The sequence below is a fragment of the Ceratotherium simum genome, chromosome 16 (genome assembly GCF_057802395.1).
Source record: "Ceratotherium simum simum isolate JZ-2026a chromosome 16, ASM5780239v1, whole genome shotgun sequence".
NCBI lineage: Eukaryota > Metazoa > Chordata > Mammalia > Perissodactyla > Rhinocerotidae > Ceratotherium > Ceratotherium simum.
This window is the reverse complement of record NC_141915.1, coordinates 37,914,363-37,936,474: the sequence shown is the minus strand read 5'-3', so window position 1 is coordinate 37,936,474 and position 22,112 is coordinate 37,914,363. Positions and strand designations below refer to the sequence as shown.

Below are 22,112 nucleotides of genomic sequence, written 5' to 3'. Positions count from 1 at the left end.
CACACACCAAGGCTGAAGGCTAATTTCAGTGCATCTGATGAGCAGAACAGAATCAGAACACCTCAGCCCTCAACCCAACTCTCTAAACTAGCTGACTGCTCTGCTGCTGCCAACTATGAGGACACACTCAGATCTCTACACGGAAAGGCCTCCCTAGCTCCATTTTATGTCTTCCCAAACTCCTAGGAGGCTTTCTGAAAAAAAGTACCTACACATCAGTTTATCCGAAACAAATGCTTGTACTAGTTTGTAGAGCTGAACTGTTATACTGATTTGATCTCAGTGGAAATCCTATTTTCGCTTATTAGAAAACGTCCCACTTTGGCTCTGGAATTATAGGCAGAAAAGATGTTAAAATGGATGACATTTGGGCCAGCCTCGTGGCTTAGCAGTTAAGTGCGCGCGCTCCGCTGCTGGCGGCCCGGGTTTGGATCCCAGGTGCACACTGACGCACCGTTTCTCTGGCCATGCTGAGGCCGCATCCCACATACAGCAACTAGAAGGATGTGCAGCTATGCCATACAACTATCTACTGGGGCTATGGGGGAAAAAATAAATAAATAAAATTATTTAAAAAAAAACTAATGGATGACATTTTGTGATCAAACATGGGGCCAGTTCCTGGAAATTTTGGAGAAGCTGAATTTAGCTAAGGTCACACAAATCTATGAAATACATGAGCCAGGATCTAAACCTAACTCAAAAACCCACGTTTCCAAACATATCATGGTTTGGAATTGTCATCAGGACACAGACTGCTAAATAAACAAACTTTGAGCACTATGAAGACAGAATGATGTGACAATCTTTACAATCTCTGTAGCAATTATAAATGCTCAATAAATATTTACTAAATTAATATAGTGAGACCACTCAAAGATTCAGGCCAGGTACCAGATTTTCAAGCCTACAGTGTTCAAGAAATAAAACCATCTAAGGGTGGACGTTATTTCCAACAGGCTGAACCTATAAGGTAATAAAAGGCAAAGAGGGTTTCTGGCAAGACTTAATGAAGACAGAAATCAAGGATTATAAATCTATAGTTTTATTAAGACAAAAACTGACAGTGTGGTATGAAGTTTACATTTTAACAAAGTTTTCACAGAAACCTAACACATGCCTAAAAAGATTTCACAATGGAGTTCTAGATGCAGGTCTAAATGATGTCAAGAACTGACGGATCTCATGATTCAAGACAGCATTTTGGATATTAGTCAATTCTTATGATTAAAAAAATCTTTTTGTTTTGTTTTCTTTTGTGTTTTAAAGTGAACCACTGCCCCAGTATGAAAGTTTAATCTTCTCCTGAGACCAGGGCTTCTGAAATCATTCAACTCCTGAAGTGATTCAATGAACTTGTGCTGTCAGTGACTGAACCCTGTCACCAATGGTTTCAGAGTCCGAAGTTCAAAAAACAGAGAGGCTCCAAGAGTTTTTCACTCTAAGAGCATGGGCCCTTGTCTTCCCCCACTCTCCCACCTCCTATACCTCCCTCTTCAAGACCCTCCCCAAATACCTCAGCCAGTGGCTTCCATGGACGAGCTATTTATAACTTTGTAACTAGAAAGAAAGGGTCTTCTTGTCAATTTTAAGAATTAGCACCTCTAAGACAGAACGATCTGCCTGTGTATACGCTCCAATAAAAGACTTTCCCTCTTTAACCAGTTTCCATCCCCAAAATGGCAGCTTTGGTAACATTAACTGGCTTAGTCCTTTGTTGGGAACAGCATTAAGCTCAGGCAGGGAACACCTTGGCTTCTAAGTTTCAGGCATTCACAGCTTTTAAATAGTCTCTCACAGTCCTCACTTAGGTTGCCAATTACATTTTTTGAAAAGATATATATATTCTGGACAGATAACCGAATCATCATTATTTGTTGGTTCTTTCCATTGTTTCACCATTTCCCCAATCAGGCCCGAAATTTTAACGAAAACGATCCTACTCATCAACCTTCTTTCCCACCCCATCCCTCCCACCCCCAAATAATACACCAGTAATAGCCAAAAACTACACACATGCTACACTGTAAAAATGCAGAGTTAACACTATTGGGAAGAAGGCTGTGGGTTGTGGAGATGCTCTTTGAAGATCTACAGTATCTTTCTGCTCTCCCACACACCCATTCTGCAAGTTCTGTCCTTCATGGAAGGGCCTTTGCTTTTCTCAGCAAAGTGCAGAATGGGCTGCCTTGAAACACTTCTCCTCCTTCCCCTCCACTGGGATGGGTGTGCAAACTATACAGCATGGAACGGCTTTAAAGCACTTGGGCTGCTGTAGGGCACAGAAACTATACTGGCTCTTCAAAGGACATCTTCTCAAGCCACCTCTATGGTGTCAAGACAAGTAGAACCCCTTCCCTCTCCAATTGAAACCCACAGTCAGATGCGACAGGGGCTGGTACTCAGGAGAGTTAGTTCTTGTCATCTTTTTTGTCATCATCCTCCGAGGGGTAGGAATGCCACGTCAGCCTTTCCTCATAGAAAGATATGACAACCTGTGGGCACTTGACATTGGCTTCCTTGGCAGGGACCAGGTCAGCCTCATCAGAGTTTTTCCTGCAGAAAAAGCACAGAGAGACTTTGAGACCAGGTGCTGGTGATCTCCTAACTTGGATCACCCAAGGGACAGGTCTTTAAAAATATTAATTCCAGAAAAGTAGGCTAGGGAAGGGTGACAACATGGCCCAAGCAGTATTCACTGGCAGATTTTAGTCAAGTGACATCCTCGGAGACCTTCTCCTGTTGAGAATTCCCTCTGAGTATCTTTGTCAAAAGCTAACTCACCTAACTCAATCTATCACATCTGAACCTCTGGGAAAAGCCAAAAAAAGCATGACTCTCAGATTCTCTGAAGGAAGAAGAGAGGCTACTATACTCTTCCAAAAGCCATATCCCAGCTGCTAAGAGCCCATGGAAAGATCTTAGCTTTGTAATAGGATTTAACACCATGTTGGATAATAAGATTTAATACCAATCTGGCATGGGTCAGAGCCAACGCAGGTGGACACTTTCTTGCTGACTATATAATTACACTGTTTAACATTAGCAAATGCCATGCTCACACAGATACGCCACAACTCTCAGGTGCTTTGAAATGGTGCTTCAACACTGAGAGGTAGAAAAATGAAGGGCCTGTTACATAATTCTCTATATTTTTCTGAATTTTAAAATGTTCTCAAAATTTGAAAATCACTTACATATTACAAGGGACTTAGGGGTAAGCTCTATTTTTAGGTCATTGGGAATATCCTAGAGGGAAGCAGTAGCACATGGCAGGCAACAGATATATGATGGGATCTCTGATGGGGCACCACCCAAAACTTCCAGAACCCCAGCAACAGGTAAACCAAAGCCACACAGCCCCACGCAACCAGAGAAGAGTAAGCCGGTAAGGTATGTTTTTGAACAACGGACTCGAGAGAATGGGAGAGAAAAGGGGCATAACAGTAAGGGAACCTGAAAGAGGCTGCCCCTTGTTGACAATCCAATACCACCCCGAGGTAAGTTCAGTCATTTCACTACATAGAAATATCTGCTATTTTTGGAAATGGACAAGTGTCTCCATTCTCCAGGAAAATCACTTTAAAATGAACTTGGTTTTTTATAATCAACATCCAGTCTTATCTTAACCTCTAGAGTTACACTTAGCTATAATCTTTACACACAGCAGTGAGTCAATCAAAGGACTACAATCTTAAGCAATATGGAGATACTCATCATGTAACTCGTACTGGTCACGTGCAGTGTATTCTAGTTGGACAGAATTTCAATTCCTGCTATCAATTCTTTTGCCCCATATGTAGCACCTTAAAAACTAACTTTTCTCCTACAAGCTAGCAATAAATCAGCTAAAAGGTCAGATTCAGTAAACACCGAGGGAATAGGAAGAAAATAGAGGTTAGCTAGTGGTGACATAGGCTTTCAGTGGTGTTAAAGTTAGGCCTCTCCAGCCACCTTCTAAAGGAGAGGACTTAGTACAGCTATGAGTTTCAGAGAAGGTTCTAGACTGACAAAAGGACAAAGCCTCTAGAATGCTGCCTTCAATGGCAAGGGCTTAGAATGATTCACTCCTAATTTATATTTTAAAGACAATACTTGAGATCCACTTGGGGAGAAAAAAGCACAAGCATTTCAACAAGCAAGAAAAAGGGAAGAAAGCCTTCCTTTTGGAGAGTAGGGAAATTATAGAGAATTTAGGGTTAATTACAGTTCTTAAGATTCTCATGACAACTGCTTTCATTATGCTGTTTCACGGAGTATCACTACCACTGGTATTTATACTTACAATGGAAAAAAGTAGGCTTGCTCTATGCTCAGTGTAGTAAAAGGGCCTTGCTGACCCCTGCTGGCTGATCCTGGAATTGTAGAATCTGCACAAACTGGAATGGATCTAACAATCAAGGACAAAGGAAGAGCTACAGAAATTCTTTCCTAACCCTGAGGCATTAAGAGAATTTCTGGTCCTGGAGATAGCCCAATCTTTATTAAGGAGGTGGCAGAAGGGGAGGGTGGTTCAATCACATTTCATATTTTTTCCCTTCATTTACAGAAGTGAAATGTGACTCCTCCCCATACCCTCTCCACTCTAGATTTTCTCCCACCTCCTAAAAAAAATGGGCAAAGATCTGAGAATCCTAAGGCCCCCTACCTGTAACTCATGAGTCCAGGCTGGCAGTCAGGCCGAGAGTCACTATCGAAGGACTATGCCATCTTAAAGATTTCACACCTGGGCGACTGGAAATATCGAAGATCCAGCTCTTTTCCTCTGGCATGGAACAGATGGGGAGAAGAAAAAAACAACCACACAGAGCCACACATGGCTGACTCACCATTTCATCAGGAACATGAGTTCTCCACTGGAGTCTGTAGCTCCTATAATCCGCTCCGGCTCCAAACCCCGGGCGAAGCCTCGTGGCTTTTCTGACTGTAAAAACCAGATGAATGGAACAATTTTAGCTGTATGGGACTGTTGTCCAAACTAGAGCTACTCTTGTTTCTCTGATTAATGTAATCAAATTCTTTGGTCCATATTTCACCAAGTCCTTGGCTCCAAGTCACAGGCATTTTAGAATCCTTCTGAGTGATTATTCCATCAAGGTATGAAGTGCTTGAGGTTTCCTTATATGTAAAAAGAGACACACATCTCAAGCAAAATAAATGTTCACAACTGTTTCTTCATCCTCAAGACAACTTACTTTAAGGTATTGAACAGATCAAAATAGCTATGTCAAACCCGTAGTGATGACAACACTGAAAGCTGTCTACTCACAGGAATGAATTCACTTGCACTTATTGTTTCTGAACCGCGGATAAAATAAGAGGAGATTATGTGGCTTCACGGGAGTGAGCCCCCAAATGCTCTGTTAGCATTAGCCTATATCTCAGACTCCAGAAGGATTGAGAGACGGCTACTGAGGTCCAAGCAGCAGCAGAACAAAAATGCTTAAATTATCTGGCTTTCAGCTTCTCTGATAGCAGTGTGAATTCTGGGCTAGTAAAAATTCTTACTTTTAGCCTTACCTCTTCTTTCTTCTTCTTTGGCTTGCTCTCCTCTCCCTTATCTTCAGAATCAGAGTCAGCTTTGCGCTTGCCTCCCTCTGATTTATCTGTCTCATGTGCTGTTTTCTGTGATTGCAGAAACTCGGCAATAAGGTCGGGGCAATCTAGGTTCTCTTCTGGCTCCCACGTGTTGTCCTCACTGAAACCAGAGGGCACAGTGAGTCACACTTTCCACTCAAAGTTAGCATACTCATACTAAGGAGAAGCACAGGAGGACAAGAGCTGGTGTCCTTGGAGAAGAGGAGTTAATGATAATAAGTAACTAGATTTTGTCCAAGACCAAGAACTCAGCAAAGCTGAAATTTTTGCGGGGGGCTGTGTGGGGCTTTTTAGTACAAAGTGAAAGCTTAGAAACTTGCCTCCTTTATTTATTTATTTTTTTTAAAGATTTTATTTATCTATTTTTCCCCCAAAGCCCCAGTAGATAGTTGTCTGTCATAGCTGCACATCCTTCTAGTTGCTGTATGTGGGACGCGGCCTCAGCATGGCCAGAGGAGCGGTGCGTCTGTGCGCACCCGGGATCCGAACCCGGGCCGCCGGCAGCGGAGCACACGCACTTAACTGCTAAGCCACGGGGCCGGCCCTAAACTTGCCTCCTTTAAAGGAATTACTTTCTCCTTGCAAACTTGGATCAGTCTAAAGCCACAAACAAAACTGCTCCTCAGAAATCACTGTCTTGCATTATATAGCACTTTGTACCTGTAGATCATTTTCCTAATTAGACTATAAACCCTGAAGGTCAGGCCTGAGTCACACTGTACACATCACTCACCCTAGGCCTTGCACATTACTAGACTCCTGAGAAATAGTGGGTGAGTAAATGAATGGATTTACCAGAGTCAATGAAACTTACTCTGAGAACCCCTTCCACTTCAGGAGATACTCCACTTTGCCCTTTACCACTCGACGGTCGAGAACTTTTTCCACCACATATTCCTCTTCCTCCTCTTCTAGCACCTCCTCCACCTTCTTCTTGTTTTGTTTTTTCCCCATAGTGCCCGCCAGCTTTCTGGTATAAAGGGTGACGCTGCTAAAATGACAAAGAAAATAAAAAGGACATTAGGGCACACTCTTCCTGATTAGGTGAATATTTAGATAAGAAAACCAGGGACGTCATCGATGACTGTAACAGTGTATGCTGCTTTTATGAAGCGTTATGCCCACTCATCTTCAACACACAAACTAGAAAGTTAGTTCATAACACAGCCCCAACTAATCTCAGAGCCAAATTTCTTTATTCTTGCATATCTACTTAAAACTTTTATACCCATTCTTTCTAAAAAAGTTCCCAATACCCCCTTTACTATAAAGCATGGTATCTAAAATACCTTAAATTGAAAGAAAAGCAATCTTCCTAAAAAATAATGTATGTACATCAAACTTATATACATATAATCCTCTGATCCATACTTTGTCCTAGTTTCTGAATGTTTTCCACTTCATCACAGTACTGGACTTGAATTTTTACTGTGGGAAATAGCTTGTCCTATTTATTAAACATTTAGTTTAATTTTCCCTTTTGTATATGCATATATAACATAATCTGTTCTTCTGGCATTGTTAAAATACCCTCTCTTTTGAGTCCCCTTAAGGTTCTTCATGCAGTCTCTGAATGCCACCATTAATTTACAATTTGCAAGTTTCCCGTTAGCTTCTTATTCTACTTAGTTTGTTTCTAAGGCTGAGAAAGATTCACCAAAAATGCAAGAATGACTATGAAATTCTTTAAACTGGAGAACTGCAATAATTTGAAAAATGAGTGGGAAAAAAAGGTAGTTATCACAGATAATAGAACCCGAGTTTATTCTTTTGTAAAATACATTACCAGGCTGGATAATCTCTAAGAGTTTTTTCCAGTGCTAAAATTCTAGTCCCCTCTACATCTATTTTCTTTAGTCCTTCATACAACTTTTCTGACTGCTGGTAGGCTTAAAGCCTTAGGATTACCAATTTGTGTCAGTAGGTGGCGCCCTAAGATATCAATACAACAAAATTGATCTACAAAACTGGCCAAAATCTACAAATTGATGGGTCACAGTTGCCCAGAATGAGATACAAAGAATCAAGAGTATGGTAGATGATCCAAGACAAGAAAGTAGTTACTACCTGCTTTGAATTTAAGACAATGTTAATTTGGAGTTAAACTGGTTGTTCTCATTAACATCCTTGGGAAAAGGAGTCTTACTTTGCGTTAAGTAGAAACTCTTCTAAATACTTTAAAACTGGGGCATGTATAGATAGAATTTAGAAAGAGTTCATCTACACACAATATGAAATAAAACAAACCTTTCATAAAAGTCAAGATCATCATTATGAGTCAGTTATATTATCCAGAGATGCTTAGGTTTATACTCCGAGACATTCCCATGTCTGTGTACATGAGCAATGCTGACTTACTGAAACTATAAACATTTGTTTGGCTGCTAGAAAATTCCAGACAATACTGGAGATTCAAGAGAATAAGAAATGGTCCCTGCCTTCCTGAAGCTTAATGTCTGGTAAAAAAAAAAAAAAAAAAGGCAACAACATGGATGGGCCTGGAGGATATTATGTTAAGTGAAGTAAGCCAGAAGGAGAAAGACGAACACTGTATGATCTCACTCATATGTGGAATATAAACCAACCATAGACAGAATATTGTGGTTACCAGGGGCTACGGGGGTGGGGGTGGGCACAAGGGGTGAAGGGAGACATATATATGGTGATGGACAAACAAAAATGTACAACCCAAAATTTCACAATGTTAAAAACTATTAAAACATCAATTAAAAAAAAAAAAAGTAGACACCTCTTCCACTAAAGGTGTTCTAAACTTTTGCAGAGTGGCATAAAAATGTTTTCTGAAGTGCTTTTAGTCTGGCCTAAGGCAACACCGTTCAGAACACATATCTGTGCTAAGATGTACGGAAAACACTCTTCCTCTCCATTTACATACTGAAGACTCTGCTTTCCTTCCCTCCCCAACCCCTCTATCTTTTAGAGAAAGTGCCACATGAGTCTTCCTGTCCTTCTGTTACAGAACAGACTAATCAGAGAATCGAATGTAATCATTGGCTAATTCTTTGCTAAGCTTCACTGTGCCTCTGATTCAGAGGCTATGCTTCTTCCTGGAAGGAGATGCTTTCAAGTTTTCACAATTCTGATTGCCATATGACAAGTGTTATTTTATGAGGAAAGAAAAACCTAATTTTCCTTTTGGATAAATGCACTAGTGTTTTCTCCCAAGAACAAGTGCTACTCCTTGCTTGCTTCCTTTCACTGTTAGTGGAAGGGGTAGCAAGATTTATCGTCAGTCTTTGGTTAAAGTGCAGAGAAAAAAAAATTGACAATCACCTTTAAATAACAAGAGTTAGGGCCGGCTCCGTGGCTTGGCGGTTAAGTGTGCGCGCTCTGATGCTGGCGGCCCGGGTTCGGATCCCGGGAGCGCCCCGAGGCACCACTTCTCCGTCCAGCGTGAGGCCGAGTCCCGCGTACAGCAACTGGAAGGATGTGAACCTATGGCATACAACTGTCTACTGGGGCTTTGGGGGGAAAAAACTGAATAAATAAAAAATCTTTAAATAACAAGAGTTACCACAACTCCCTCTATTAATTTGGACTTGGAAATTAGAAGATATTCCCTTTCTCAACAGATGGAAGGGAAACAATAGGTTACAGACAATCCAAAAAACAGTAACTGTCCCCTAATAATCCCTCTTCCAAGGTGCTTAAATTTAAGAAAGTAAAGGAAAGGCATTCTATCACTATGGCTTCAGACTTCAGAGCTATTTGAGGCTCTGTGTTAGCGACATAAATAGCTATATTTGTCTTATTCACAAAAAGAAACAGCAGTGAATATTGCCCATCTGATCCTGCTAATACTTACTATGAACCAAAAGGGCCAGGACAGCTTCTGGCTTATCTCTGGCCACTGCAGGCCTCCCCTCCCTTTATCATTAGCATGGCCCCAAGGGAGAAAGCTAAAGGAAGAGTCAAAGAATAGAACAAGAACAGAATCCTTTGGGTTAGGTAAAGAAAATCCCCAAAATGGGGGCAATCTAAAGTAAGACTTCTTGATTTTCATCTTCACTCACTTAACTCATTGTTCTAAGAGCAATTCAAATAAGTGAATATAGAAAACAGACTCCTGCTTCTCGCTCAGCTTTCTTAGCTAGCTCTTTCCCGCATCTACCTCCAGAGATTGGATTCTTTATATTGGAGATTCTCAGCCAGGCTTCCCAATGTGAGTTTTTTCCTTATTATTTTCTTAGGTCTTTCGGGTCCTGAATAAGTTGTTTGTCAAAATCAGTAGGAGTAGATTAAATATGCAATCCACTCTTCCTATAGAATCCAGCACCTTCAGCGGAGCCAAGAGCCTCCTTAAACATTAGGACGGGCCAATTATTCTCATATAGTTTCCAAAAGGATTATTTCAAGAGAAACTCCCCTCTCCCTCAATATGGCAGTCTCCAAACACCAGTAGGGACATCTGGAAGGAGGGCTCTCACTGGAATTGCTTGGCAGGGAAACTGCAAAGTAACTCAGATCAGCGTAGTAGCACAACAGAAAAATGCTTTTAGGGCCGGCCCTGTGGCTTGGTGGTTAAGTGCGCACGCTGCGATGCTGGTGGCCCGGGTTCGGATCCCGGGTGCGCATCGAGGCACCACTTCTCCGTTCATCCTGAGGCCGAGTCCCGCATACAGCAACTAGAAGGATGTGCAGCTACGACATACAACTATCCACTGGGGCTTTGGGGGGAAAAAATAAAATAAATAAAATCTTTAAAAAAAAAAAAAAGAAAAATGCTTTTAGTCAACGCTATTTGCCACTCCTAAGCATCCTGACAACGAAATTATAGCATCAAAAGTGCCATAATCATTGAACAAAGGGTCAAAATATATGATAGAACATCACAAGAGGTGTACACAAGGGCAAACAGTTCTAGATTAACTCAGAAATCTTAATCCTTGGACAAGTCTTCTTAAGGTTTATCACAATGTTGCAGACAAAAAAACCTAGAGTTAATTAAGCTCCTATAACTTTTACCTAAATATTTACTGGGTCTGCAACATTTTAAGATGCCCAGAAAAATAATACTTTACATTTGTATTCCACTTTACAAAGTGCTACCACATGTCATCTTATTTGATCCTTGAAACCATCCTGTGAAAAAAACAAACCATTCAGATGTTATCACCACCCCATAGATAGTAGATAATATAACAGATAGATAACAGGCAACAGATTTACATGAAATAAAATCACCAATCACCTAAGGTCACCAACTAACAAAGAGCACAGCACTTCAGTCAGTAGATTTCCCAGCAAGGCTGGGCTGACAGCCCTGCTGCACACACATCAGGAGCTAGCTCCACACCTACAGGGAGGCTGCCCTCCAGCCAGTGTAAGGAAACGACTAGGAAGTCTCTTGAGATGGATCCTCCCTACCATTTGTCATCAGTAAATAAGGAAGTGACTTGATAACGATTTTCTTTCAGAAAAGACCTTGGAAGGTATGGCTGTTAAAAAACCAATAATTTTTAATTGGTTACTGGAACATGAAGGTATTCATTGTTAATTAAATCAGCAGGCAGTAACAAAGCTTTGATTTTTAGTGCTCCAGCAGTCTTCTGAGTAATTTAAATTGACAAGTGCTAGATGGTGCAGAATTTTTGAAGTTAAACACCTAGCAAGCAGGCTGGAGAGAGAACTACTGAGAAAATGCCAATTTTAAGAAACCAAAATTCATCTATAGTGTCTCAATGAACCCAGGAATAGTGTAAATCTCAAGCAAGAGTCATGAACTCATAGCTCTTTTAAGAGAAAAAAAGAGCACTGTTGCAATTCTCACACACTCACAACTCCTGTAGTCAGGAGCTAGAAAATGGAAAGGAGGAACAATGCTAATTGAAGGCAGAAGACAGTAAAATATCAGATACAAGATTACGCATTTTGTTTTGTTTTTGAGTAGTCCTGGAAAGAGTATGAGAAGGATCTGAGAAGACAATGTGAGCATAGCCCCTGGATGCCATCACATACATGAATTATAAACGGCTACTCCAGGAACTTCCATGCTGATTTCTTACCAGCTTGAAAGATCAAATTCCAGATGTGAGGACAAAGTAACCAGATCTATAGGCCTCTGAAACCAAACCAGTAGGGCTTTTAGCTATATGCTAAGGTAAAACATTTAGAATGTTGGTCTGGTGAGGTGACCATCTTTACTAAGAAAGAATTCACAGGAAAGCAGACCTTGAGTAGAGAATTTTCACCTATATGAGAATCAGAATCACTTACAGAATTTATAAATACAGATGCCCAGATCCAATGAATCAGAAAGTAGGGGTATGTGTCTATTACTTTTATTTTATTTATTTTTTTTGCTGAGGAAGATTTGCCCTGAGCTAACATCTATTTGCCAATCTTCCTCTATTTTGTATGTGGGTCGCTGCCACAGCACGGCCACCGACGAGCGGTGTAGGTCCGCACCCAGGAACTGAACCCAAGCCACCAGAGTGGAGTGTGTCAAAGTGAACCACTAGGCCACTGGGCCAGCCCATATTTTTAAAAAATATTTTGTTTTCCTAATTATAATATAATACAGGAAATGAAAGTTCCCTGGCCCAAAACTTGTCAAAGCCTATTTTTGTTCTTCTATAAACTAACCCAAATAAAAATATGTGAAAATAGATATAATTGTTCTACAGCTTGCCTTTTTATATAATGTAATGTATCTATGACATTGTTCCATAAAGATCTTCATTCTTTTTTGTGTGTGTGTGAGGAAGATCAGCCCTGAGCTAACATCCATGGCAATCCTCCTCTTTTTTTTTGCTGAGGAAGACTGGCCCTGGGCTAACATCCATGCCCATCTTCCGCCACTTTATATGGGACGCCACCACAGCATGGCCTGACAAGTGTGCGCCTGGGATCCAAACCCGGCCCACCAGCAGTGGAGGGCGCCCACTTAAACGCTACACCACAGGGCCAGCCCCTAAGATCTTCATTATTAACAGCTGCATAGTATTCCATATTGTATGGATGTGCCATACTCTAACCATTCACTTAGTGCTGAAAATTTGGATTGTTTCCAATTTTTTATTATTGCAAACGACCTTGCTTTAACCACGGTATTTGCACCTTTAAAAGCTCCTTAGGTGATGTGATGCACATCCTTGGACAAAAGCTACTGCTATAAGGGGACTGGCAGAAACTATACTCCTCAGGTGAAATTACACACATTGCAGACAGAAATCAATTCTCCTAGTTAGCTAAAAGGCAGGTGAACATTTTTCTCCATAAAATTTAGAATAAGGCTGGAGCAATAAGAAAATAACAAATATTGTTTTTTCGTGTGTGTGTGTGTGTGTGTGTGTGTGTGTGTGTGTGTGAGGAAGATTAGCCCTGGGCTAACATCCGATGCCAATCCTCCTCTTTTTGCTGAGGAAGATTGGCCCTGGGCTAACATCCATGCCCATCTTCCTCTACTTTATATGGACACTGCCGCAGCATGGCTTCACAAGCGGTCCGTCGGTGTGTGCCCAGGATCCAAACCTGCGAACCCCGGACCGCGACAGGGGAGCGTGCGTACTTCACTGCTATGCCACCGGGCCAGCCCCAACAACCAATATTCTTGAAAAACCCTTCTCTACATCACATTCAACATCATTCAATCTAGACCTTTTTTGCATTAGCAATGAAACTGGAAGAGCACTGCTTGCAGGATCCTCATAGCCCTTTCCTTCCACCAGAAGCTAGGACGAGCACCAGAAGCGTGATATCTCGCCCAGCCCTGACCTCTCAAAACCACCTTACGCACATACGCAGTTATATATATTTACTGCATAACTCACTTTGCTCATCTGTAAAATAGGTATAACAACTCTCATGGGATCCCTTTGAGCTGAGTTTTTATGACCTATGGCATTAATTATCTACATATTTGCATATAAGTCCTACTCTCTGAAACCCAGTGTGTGAGGAATTCAATGAGAAACCACCATTTTTGTCTTTTGTCTATAGCTGAAATTCATGGCTACATTTTTCACAACAGCAGAGCAGCTCCAGAACACACTCAAGGACCCAGGTCTGGCTGGTACGAATGAACCAATAATTACAAAACAGAGAAACCAAGATCTCATTTCTGGAAGATGGAGACAGAAGAGCTGCCAGAAACTGAGAAATCACATTTCATACACCTAAAGTGCAGGGATTTCTTGTGCTCTTCCTCTTATCTGGCCCAGGCAGGAAAATAAAGTAACAAAGCTCTTGTAGTAAATGATAAAGGAATACATCTTCCTGTGAAGATAGATAAGATAGGTGAGAAAAAGGAAGTAAATTCTGGATACACAGTGGAAAATTTCAACACAATAATTTATTTATGTAAAGAATTTTAAGATTTCTGAAGACCCACGTAAATACCAAAAATCAGTTTTGATGATCCACACAGTAAAGTTCTACAATAAACTTCAGAGGTTGTGATTTCAGGCTCAGATTTTACATATATACTTTTTGTTTTTTTCTTTTCACATGAATTTTTGTATTCATGAGATTTTTTTTAATTGATTCAATACTTTTTTTATTGATGTTTTAATAGTTTATAACATTGTGAAATTTTTGGTTGTACATTTTTGTTTGTCCATCACCATATACATGTCTCCCTTCACCCCTTGTGCCCACCCCCTACCCCCATTACCCCTGGTAACCACAATAGTTTTCTCCGTCCATGTGTTGGTTTATATCCACATATGAGTGAGATCATACGGTGTTTGATCTCTTTCTGGCTTATTTCACTTAACATAATACTCTCCAGGTCCATCCATGTTGTTGCAAATGGGACGATTTTGTCTTTTTTTATGGCTGAGTAGTATTCCATTGTATATATATACCACATCTTGATCCAATCATCCGTACTTACTTTTTAAAAAAGCCAATCACCCAATTAAACGAACAATGGTCTTTCTAAGAATTCATATAGCTTTTACTGAGATCAAGACAAAAATACGACAATCATCCTTGATTTCTCTCCACTCATCCTCCATATCCAGTCTCTTATTAAACTCTATTGATTTCATATCTTAAACATCTTTCAATTCATACATTTTCCTGGCCCCACTACTACCATCCTATTCCAAGCCACCGTCACCTCTTGCCTGGATAACTCCTAACACAATTCATTCTCAATACTAGCCACTGATTTTGAAGTGCAGATCTCTTCTTATCATTATTGGTGGCATTTGAGCTGAAGACCACTGCACCTAACCTATCAATCACAACCACCTTGCCCTTTGCCCCATGCTTCACTTGACCAATTCCCTTAGCTAAAATGTCACCACCAGAAGCTTCCCTGAAGCCCCAGACTAAGTTTAGGTTAACTCTTCCTATGAGTATGCTCCTACAGTATTTATTCATTTAACAATTATCTATTGGCCACCTCTTATGTGTGAGGTGCTAGAAAAATAGGGTGAACACAACAGACAAAATCCCTGGTCTCTTAGAGTTTACATTCTAATGTGGACAAGTGAGTGAGCATGGGTGGGAGTGTGTACACACATACATGTGCAAAGCAGGGCAGAGACAATAACCGAGAAAACATTAGTAATAAATGCTATAAAGAAAATATCTTTAGGGGCCGGCCTGGTGGCATAGTGGTTAAGTTCGTGCACTCTGCTTCGGCAGCCTGGGGTTTGTGGGTTCAGATCCCAGGCGTGGACCTACACACCGCTCATCAAGCCATGCTGTGGCGGCGTCCCATATACAAAGTAGAGGAAGACTGGCACAGATGTTAGCTCAGGGCCAATCTTCCTCACCAAAAAAAGAGACAATATCTGTAGATTAAGTAACATTTAAACAGAGACAAGGAGATAACTCAGCAAAAATCAGAAAAAAACACCTCATTTAGGGAATAGTTGGTTCAAAGTCCTAAGGTGAGAAGAGCTTGCTTTATCTGAGGAACAGAAATGTGACCAGGTAGAAAGAGCTAGACCGAGGGAGTGGCAGGCAAGGACCAGATGATAATTATGCATATCACTCCCCACTTCGTTCCTTCTTTCATCTAGCTCCTTTTTCCATTCCTTGTTTTCCTTTCCCCCCTTTTGCCTCTAGCTTAGGTCTAAGACCTAGTCAATTAATGGCTATGAAAGTTTATAACTACAGCTCCACTAGCTTTTAATACTATCTATTAAAAAGCCAAATCAAATCAATATGCATTTACTAAGAGCCTGGGTGGAATATGTACAGGGTGACCCTGGGTAAAGTACAGAAAGTTCCACATCGCAGGACCCTTTCAGACCCACGCAAACAGAGCTGTTTGGTCAGGCTAGTGGGACATGCAGACACCAAGAAGTACAGGCTTTTCAGAATCCCTTACAGGTAAGTAATAATAACATAATAACTAACATTTATTCACTACTTGAACACTTAATGCATATAAAGGCACTTAATTCAATCCTCACAACAACTCTATTAAGCCCATTTCACAAACGAGGAAACTAAGGCTTACTGAAGCAAAGAAAATTTCCCAAAATCCTCCAGTAAGACACAGAGCCAGGATTGAAAGACAAAAACATACAAAAAGGTAAACAATGCAAGTTGAAGCTCATTTCAACAGGAGAAATGACAAGAATACGTAATAATTAGCACAAGAAATATAAGCAATAATAAGCAGTCACAAAAGCACTACAGGGGCTTAGAGGAATAAATGGTTAGAGTGAGAAGGAAAGGTTCTGAAAGTTGGGATTGAAGCCAGGCTCCCAGAGCATTTCAAAAGGTGGATGGAAAGAGGGCAATCTGGCCCAAGAAACTGTCGTGAACAAAAACAATGAGGCACCTCTGAGGTAGATGGTGTGTAAACCAGTTTGGGCGGGGGTTGACTGAACAGGAAAGTGGTAGGTTATTGCTAAAAATTTTTCTACAAGGTCCCCTCCTCCTTAAAACAAAGGCCAATTCCTCAGAGTAACATCTAAGTCCCTTTGTTTCCAACCATTCCACTCCTACTTCCCTCACAAAACCTACACTCCTGTCAAAACCAAGAACTATAACCTGAACACATCCTGCACGTTTCCTGTTTCCTCCACACATGGCTTTGCTCATTATAAAGAAGTGCACTCCTTGGGGCCGGCCCCATGGCCTAGTGGTTAAATGCGCGCACTCCACTGCCGGCGGCCTGGGTTCAGATCCTGGGCGCGCACCAACGCACCGCTTGTCAGGCCATGCTGTGGCTGCGTCCCACATAAAGTGGAGGAAGATGGGCACGGATGTTAGCTCAGGGCCAGTCTTCCTCAGCAAAAAGAGGAGGATTGCCATGGATGTTAGCTCAGGGCTGATCTTCCTCACACACACACAAAAAGAAGTACGCTCCTGTCCAAGACCTGCAGTCAAAATGCTACTCATCCTTCAAGACCCAACTTAAATGCCACTTCTTCCCCAAAGCCTACCCAACCTAGCCAAATATTATTTCTCTTTTCCTTGCGGTTGGTTCCCAAAGAATTTGGTTTCTATTTCGACTTAGTCAATTAAAGGTAGGTCTGGGCCCCGTGTCAGGTGCCAAACCCTACATGGGCAATAGGGATGGATGTCTGAGACTCAGATAACCAGAGAACAGAAGCCCAAAGCTGCCAGCTTTTTAGAGAATGGTCAGCAAGATGAATCTGATCCACAAGCCCTAAATGGAAAACAAGAAAGATGTACCTTTGCTGAGCAGGAGCAACTACAGTAACAGTCGTCACAAGGCAGGTGAAGGCATGTGTAGGATATTCAGTTCGCAGTCCTCCTGGCTCATGGTTCTAAACTGCTTTCAGTCTGTTAGCTGTGGCTGTTTGTGAGGCAAATGCTTTCCAGATGGAAAAACTTACTGAGCAGAAAACAAGAACTTGTGCCACATACCCAGTGAGCAGGAGTTTCATTTTTAAAGGAATCCCTGCCCTCAAACTCTAGGATCTAGGACTAGAATACTGGTGTGTGAATAAAATTAGAATTTCATCTGAAATGTATCCAGAAACCCGGCCAATCCCCTTTCAGTATGCTGATATGGATGAAACTAATAGATACGGCTTTGAGTTGAGAGGCCACAGGGATCTGCAAATATTAGTAGGACACAGTGATACCTGAAGCAAATCTTTTAGTTTAAGATGAAATAAAAATGATTAGAAAGCTAGACCAGAATTATGACTAAATTGGAATTAAAAGCAGAGATCAAAGCATTCACAGATAACAAAACAAATCCCCAGATTACTGGGACTAAACCCTCAAATAACACAGTTCTGTTGGGCCCTTATTATTAAAGAGAAAGGCACAATTTCACAGACAAATTAGGTCACCTCCTTTTGTTCAGCAAATCATAAAAACTAAAGGCAGCAAAGATTTAACGCTCAAGTTATTCAATTCAAATACTGACAGGATCTGAATTTTGTCCCTATTTGAATACAGTAATGTGCTGTATAACAATGTTTTGGTCAATGACAAACTGCATATACGACAGTGGTCCCACGGATTAGTACCATATAGCCTAGGTGTGTAGTAGGCTATACCATCTAGGTTTCTGTAGGTACACTCTGTGATGTTCCCATGACAAAATTGGCTATCGATGCATTTCTCAGAACGGGTCCCCGTCGTTAAGCAATGCATGACTGCAATTTCTCCAAGATTAACCTTGGAAAGGCTCTTCAATTTTTCAATAGACATCAATTTTCCAATAGACATCACTATTGGGAAACTTATTAACTCTATACTAAGGACACAAAAGATTTTTCCAAGATACTTCTAAAACAGAAAATATTCAAACTATATAGCTTGTCATTGAAACCCAGAACCTGGGGCCTCTCCTCTTCCTTGCCTAAGGTATTTAAAATTGTCACTTGCACAATCTGCATAATTTTCTGTATTTAATACCAAGGTGAGTACATTAAAAACTGAGGCTAAGCCAAACATGCCAAGGGCAACAGTTTTACTATGCCAAATGTCAGAGATCAAAGACAGGCAAACTGGGGCCAGCCCAGTGGCGCAGTGGTTAAGTGTGCACACTCCGTTGCGGCCATCCCGGGCGCACGCCGACTCCACTGTGGCAGAGTCCCATATAAAGTGGAGCAAGATGGGCACAGATGTTAGCCCAGGGCCAGTCTTCCTCAGCAAAAAGAGGAGGATTGGCAGATGTTAGCTCAGGGCTGATCTTCCTCACAAAAAAATAAATAAAAATAAAAAATATATATTTAAAGACAAACTGATTACATAAATGTACATTCATTCATTCTGCCAACACATAGAATTCCTAGAAAGCATCTCAAAGCCCTATCCATTCATTCAACAATCTGAGCAGCCTACTATGTGCCAGACACTTGGATGAACAAGAGGTATGGCCCCATCTTATGTGAGCCCATTAGCACTTGATTCCAAACACTCTTCAGAGAAATAATCTACGAAGTGAAAAATCTATCACATCTAATGCAAAATCTGTTACATCACCAGAGACAGTATATGAAAAGAGGAGATTTTGATGGATAAGCTACTAGAAAATAACAAAAATGCATCCATCCTCTTTTTAAATGGTGTAAACTCAGAAAGAAATATTTTCCTAGTCCCTAAAATGGGCACCAGAAGATACAATGGTTGCTTCTTTTCTTTAGATGTATGGTTAGAAAATTATGAGTACCCTGTAGTCACAAACCCTTACTTGGTCTCTTTTAATCAAGAAGCTAGAAGCACCAGGCTACAGACTATTTACATTTTTAATGAAAAACAATTTAGGTAACAGCAGCCGATGAAGAAAAACTGCACCAGAGGCGAAATTGGAAATGACTGAAGATCCTGAACTGCCCTAACGCTTTATGAAGGTGTGACCTGTTCCAACAAGGTGCCCTTCAATCACACCACTTTCCACATAAATGTCTAAGCGCCTAGGAAGGAACACAGGCACTAATTTCCCAATTGTATTAATGCATCTATTCCAAAACCTTGGATCTTTTCGAACTATTCCAAACTTTGGCTAACATGAATCTTACCCCTGGCCAGAGTTCTAACATAACTGATCTTTTCATAAACTCCACCTCAATTGAGTTAAACATGTCTGAATATAACGCCAATTCATGAAAAACCTTCATCTGAAGCTTTGAAAAGTGGCAAAAATATTGCTCACTCTATATTCTAATTTTCCAACAAGAAAGGCTGGCTAAAAAACATAAGAGCCCAAGAAAAGAAATCTCACAATATCACGAACTCTTCCTTTGTCTCCCAATTTCCCACATCATCTCTCACTTACTTAATTCCTTAAATATTAACTCATTTACACATTTCTACAATATTACTGCCCTTTGCAACCAGTAACAATCCCAGACAAAAACTTATGGAACTAATTTTGAATCAAAGCAAGAGCTGCACTTGGACTTTTTATTTTTTTTAACCCCCCTGCACTTTTTATTTTTTTAACCACCCCCGCTTGCGTAGTTGTGTATCCTAGGTGTAGGTCTTTCTAGCTCTTCTATGCGGGAGGCCGCCTCAGCATGGCTTGATGAGCGGTGCGTAGGTCCGCGCCCAGGATCGGAACTGGCGAACCCCGGGCCTCCCAAAGCAGAGGGCGCGAACTTAACCGCTACGCCACCGGGCCGGCCCCCACTGGGACTTTTTAACTCCCTACAGGAATCATGGAGTGAAGGTAGTAGAAAACCTGGAAAAGGGAAGAAAGGGTGTTCCATCCTTTCTTTCTTCGCACATCGACCTTACAGCTCCCCACTGTGTAAGGATCCATACAGAAGCAAGGTCGGCCAGTTTTCCCCTTTTCACGACTTACAAATACCGTCGGGACCTCCGCCCTCCTTACTCTTAACAGCTGCTGCCCCTCTAAAGCCAAACCCGGCAAATAACTGCCCCTCCTCTTCCTAGCCCCCACCCCAATTTATTCAATAGATCTCCTTCCCCAGTAGCACACCTTGGGCTGCCCAGCCCCCTCTTAAATTTTACTCCAAGTTACTTCTCTCTAGCCCTGAAAGCGAAATTCCTGTGCAGCCCTGGCCGGACCCAATATTCTCAGGTTACATTTCTAAACCTCGGGTCTCGCAGTCGTCAACCCTCCCCACGCATGTCGGAGCATCAAGGCTGCCCAGTCTGTCCCTTTCCCAATAGACTCAAGTGTTTCCTCTCCAGCCCAATCCCACAGCCGCCCGCCCAAGCCGAGCAGCATTGTCTCGGTCTACCCAGGCCCGGAGGAGCGACCAGCAAGTGCTCGGCCCACCCAGGGTCGTTTCAATCTCTAGCTCAGGATACGCCGCCCCGCCCTCTCCATCCTCTTCGCGCCGGGCGCCCGACTCCTGCGCCCGGCAGAGTGCTCGGCACGGGAAAGGCGCGGGACCCGGGCGCGCTCTCCGCTCCCAACCTCCGCCGCGAGCGCGCGGCCCCTCTCCCAGAGCTCCCGCCGCCGCCGCGCCTCCCCCCGCTTCCCCGCCTCTAGCGGGTTCTTCACCTCAGAGCAGCGCCCAAGAGCCCGAGAGGAATCGGTGCCGCGCTACTGGCGCGTCGCGTCGGGCTGGCCGGGGGAGTGGCGCCCAGAAAGGCAAGAAGCTGGGTGGCCGCAGGCGAGCCCCTCACTGAAGCGGCGTACCGCAGGCCCCAGCCAACCGCCCTCCCCTTTGCCGAACAAAAGAGCTTCGCACTCTACGCTGCCCGCCGCCTGCACCGCGCAGGCGCGACGACCCGCCGCACAGCACTATGGGACTCGGAGTCCATCCGAGACTACAAGACCCGAAGTGCTGCGCGCATCCCACTCCGCAACGCACCGTTTCCGAGGGTTTTAGGGAGTTTCAGTTTTTACAGTTAGTGCCGGAGAGACTGTGGTTTAGAATGTTTCATCCTAGAAAATTAGAACTTGTGGCTTTAAGAGCGAGCCCCTTGATGTTTGGTTCGAAAAGTCAACTACTTCTGGACAGTAATGCACATCCTCCAAAGTTTTTAATCTTAACGGTTTCTCATCAGAGCTTTCTCAAATCTCCAATAATCTGTGTAATCCTCAATTTTCGCCTCCTCAAATCTCTGTAAGGCTTCTACTTCTCAGCGTTGAGATTACTTCCCCTTCGAGGCCTTCCCTCACCCCTTAGACTAGGTTAGGTGCCCTTGCTAAGTGTGTCACCATGGCAACCTGAACTTCCCCCTTTTCATTGGCTGCGCCAATGGGTCCCTTTAGTGCGGACCCCCTAATCTCCATGAGCACCCCTTACTAGCCACCCCAAAGAAACATAGAAATAGGGAAAGAAAAAAAAAGAAAGAAAAAAACCCAAAACCCATAGAAGTAGACAAGTGTTCCAGTTCTCCTGATTTCAACTAGATTACTGTCCCCAAACCCGTTCATATGGAAATTTGGTCTCATCATAACATTCACCCCACTTTGTTGTCATTAATGTCTGTCTTCTCTTTTGGACTCGAAACTCAGCAGAAACCTTGCCTCGTGTTGTTCACGACGTTATCCCCAGTGCCCAGTAGAGTCCCTGGCGTACAGTAGTCAAGCAAAATTTGTTAAACGATTAAGTGAATTAATGATATGTCCTTCTTCCTACCTGACATAAAATGGAGGTGATCAACTTTTCCTTCATCTC

General features: G+C 42.2%; 1 protein-coding gene across 3 annotated transcripts; it reads right to left on the bottom strand.

Moving 5' to 3' along the window:
* Window positions 1-1,966: 1,966 nt before the first annotated feature.
* CBX1 (chromobox 1) lies at window positions 1,967-21,160 on the bottom strand. 3 transcript variants are annotated; one of them, XM_087441043.1, is made up of 6 exons: window positions 20,987-21,157; window positions 8,893-9,080; window positions 6,413-6,589; window positions 5,521-5,698; window positions 4,830-4,924; window positions 1,967-2,556 (listed from the first exon to the last, which is right to left on the bottom strand). In XM_087441043.1, exons 3-6 carry the CDS (start codon window positions 6,550-6,552, stop codon window positions 2,412-2,414), a joined length of 558 nt encoding a protein of 185 aa, XP_087297169.1. In that variant the 5' UTR covers window positions 6,553-6,589; window positions 8,893-9,080; window positions 20,987-21,157; the 3' UTR covers window positions 1,967-2,411. The 3 variants fall into 3 exon arrangements, with proteins under 3 accessions (XP_087297169.1, XP_014646261.1, XP_087297170.1); XM_087441044.1 differs by lacking the exon at window positions 8,893-9,080 and adding an exon at window positions 4,649-4,734 and having other exon boundaries at window positions 2,411-2,556; window positions 20,987-21,160; XM_014790775.2 differs by lacking the exon at window positions 8,893-9,080 and having other exon boundaries at window positions 20,987-21,156.
* Window positions 21,161-22,112: the final 952 nt, after the last annotated feature.

Bases quoted from the DNA above. Each gene is read 5' to 3' on its own strand.
- CBX1 (XM_087441043.1), bottom strand. From the start codon at position 6,552: ATGGGGAAAAAACAAAACAAGAAGAAGGTGGAGGAGGTGCTAGAAGAG. The intron at 5,699-6,412 runs GTAAGTTTCATT...CTCTGGTTTCAG, and splicing joins AAGTGGAAGGGGTTCTCAGA to TGAGGACAACACGTGGGAGC. The intron at 2,557-4,829 runs GTGAGTCAGCCA...CTTTTTCTGCAG, and splicing joins CTCATGTTCCTGATGAAATG to GAAAAACTCTGATGAGGCTG.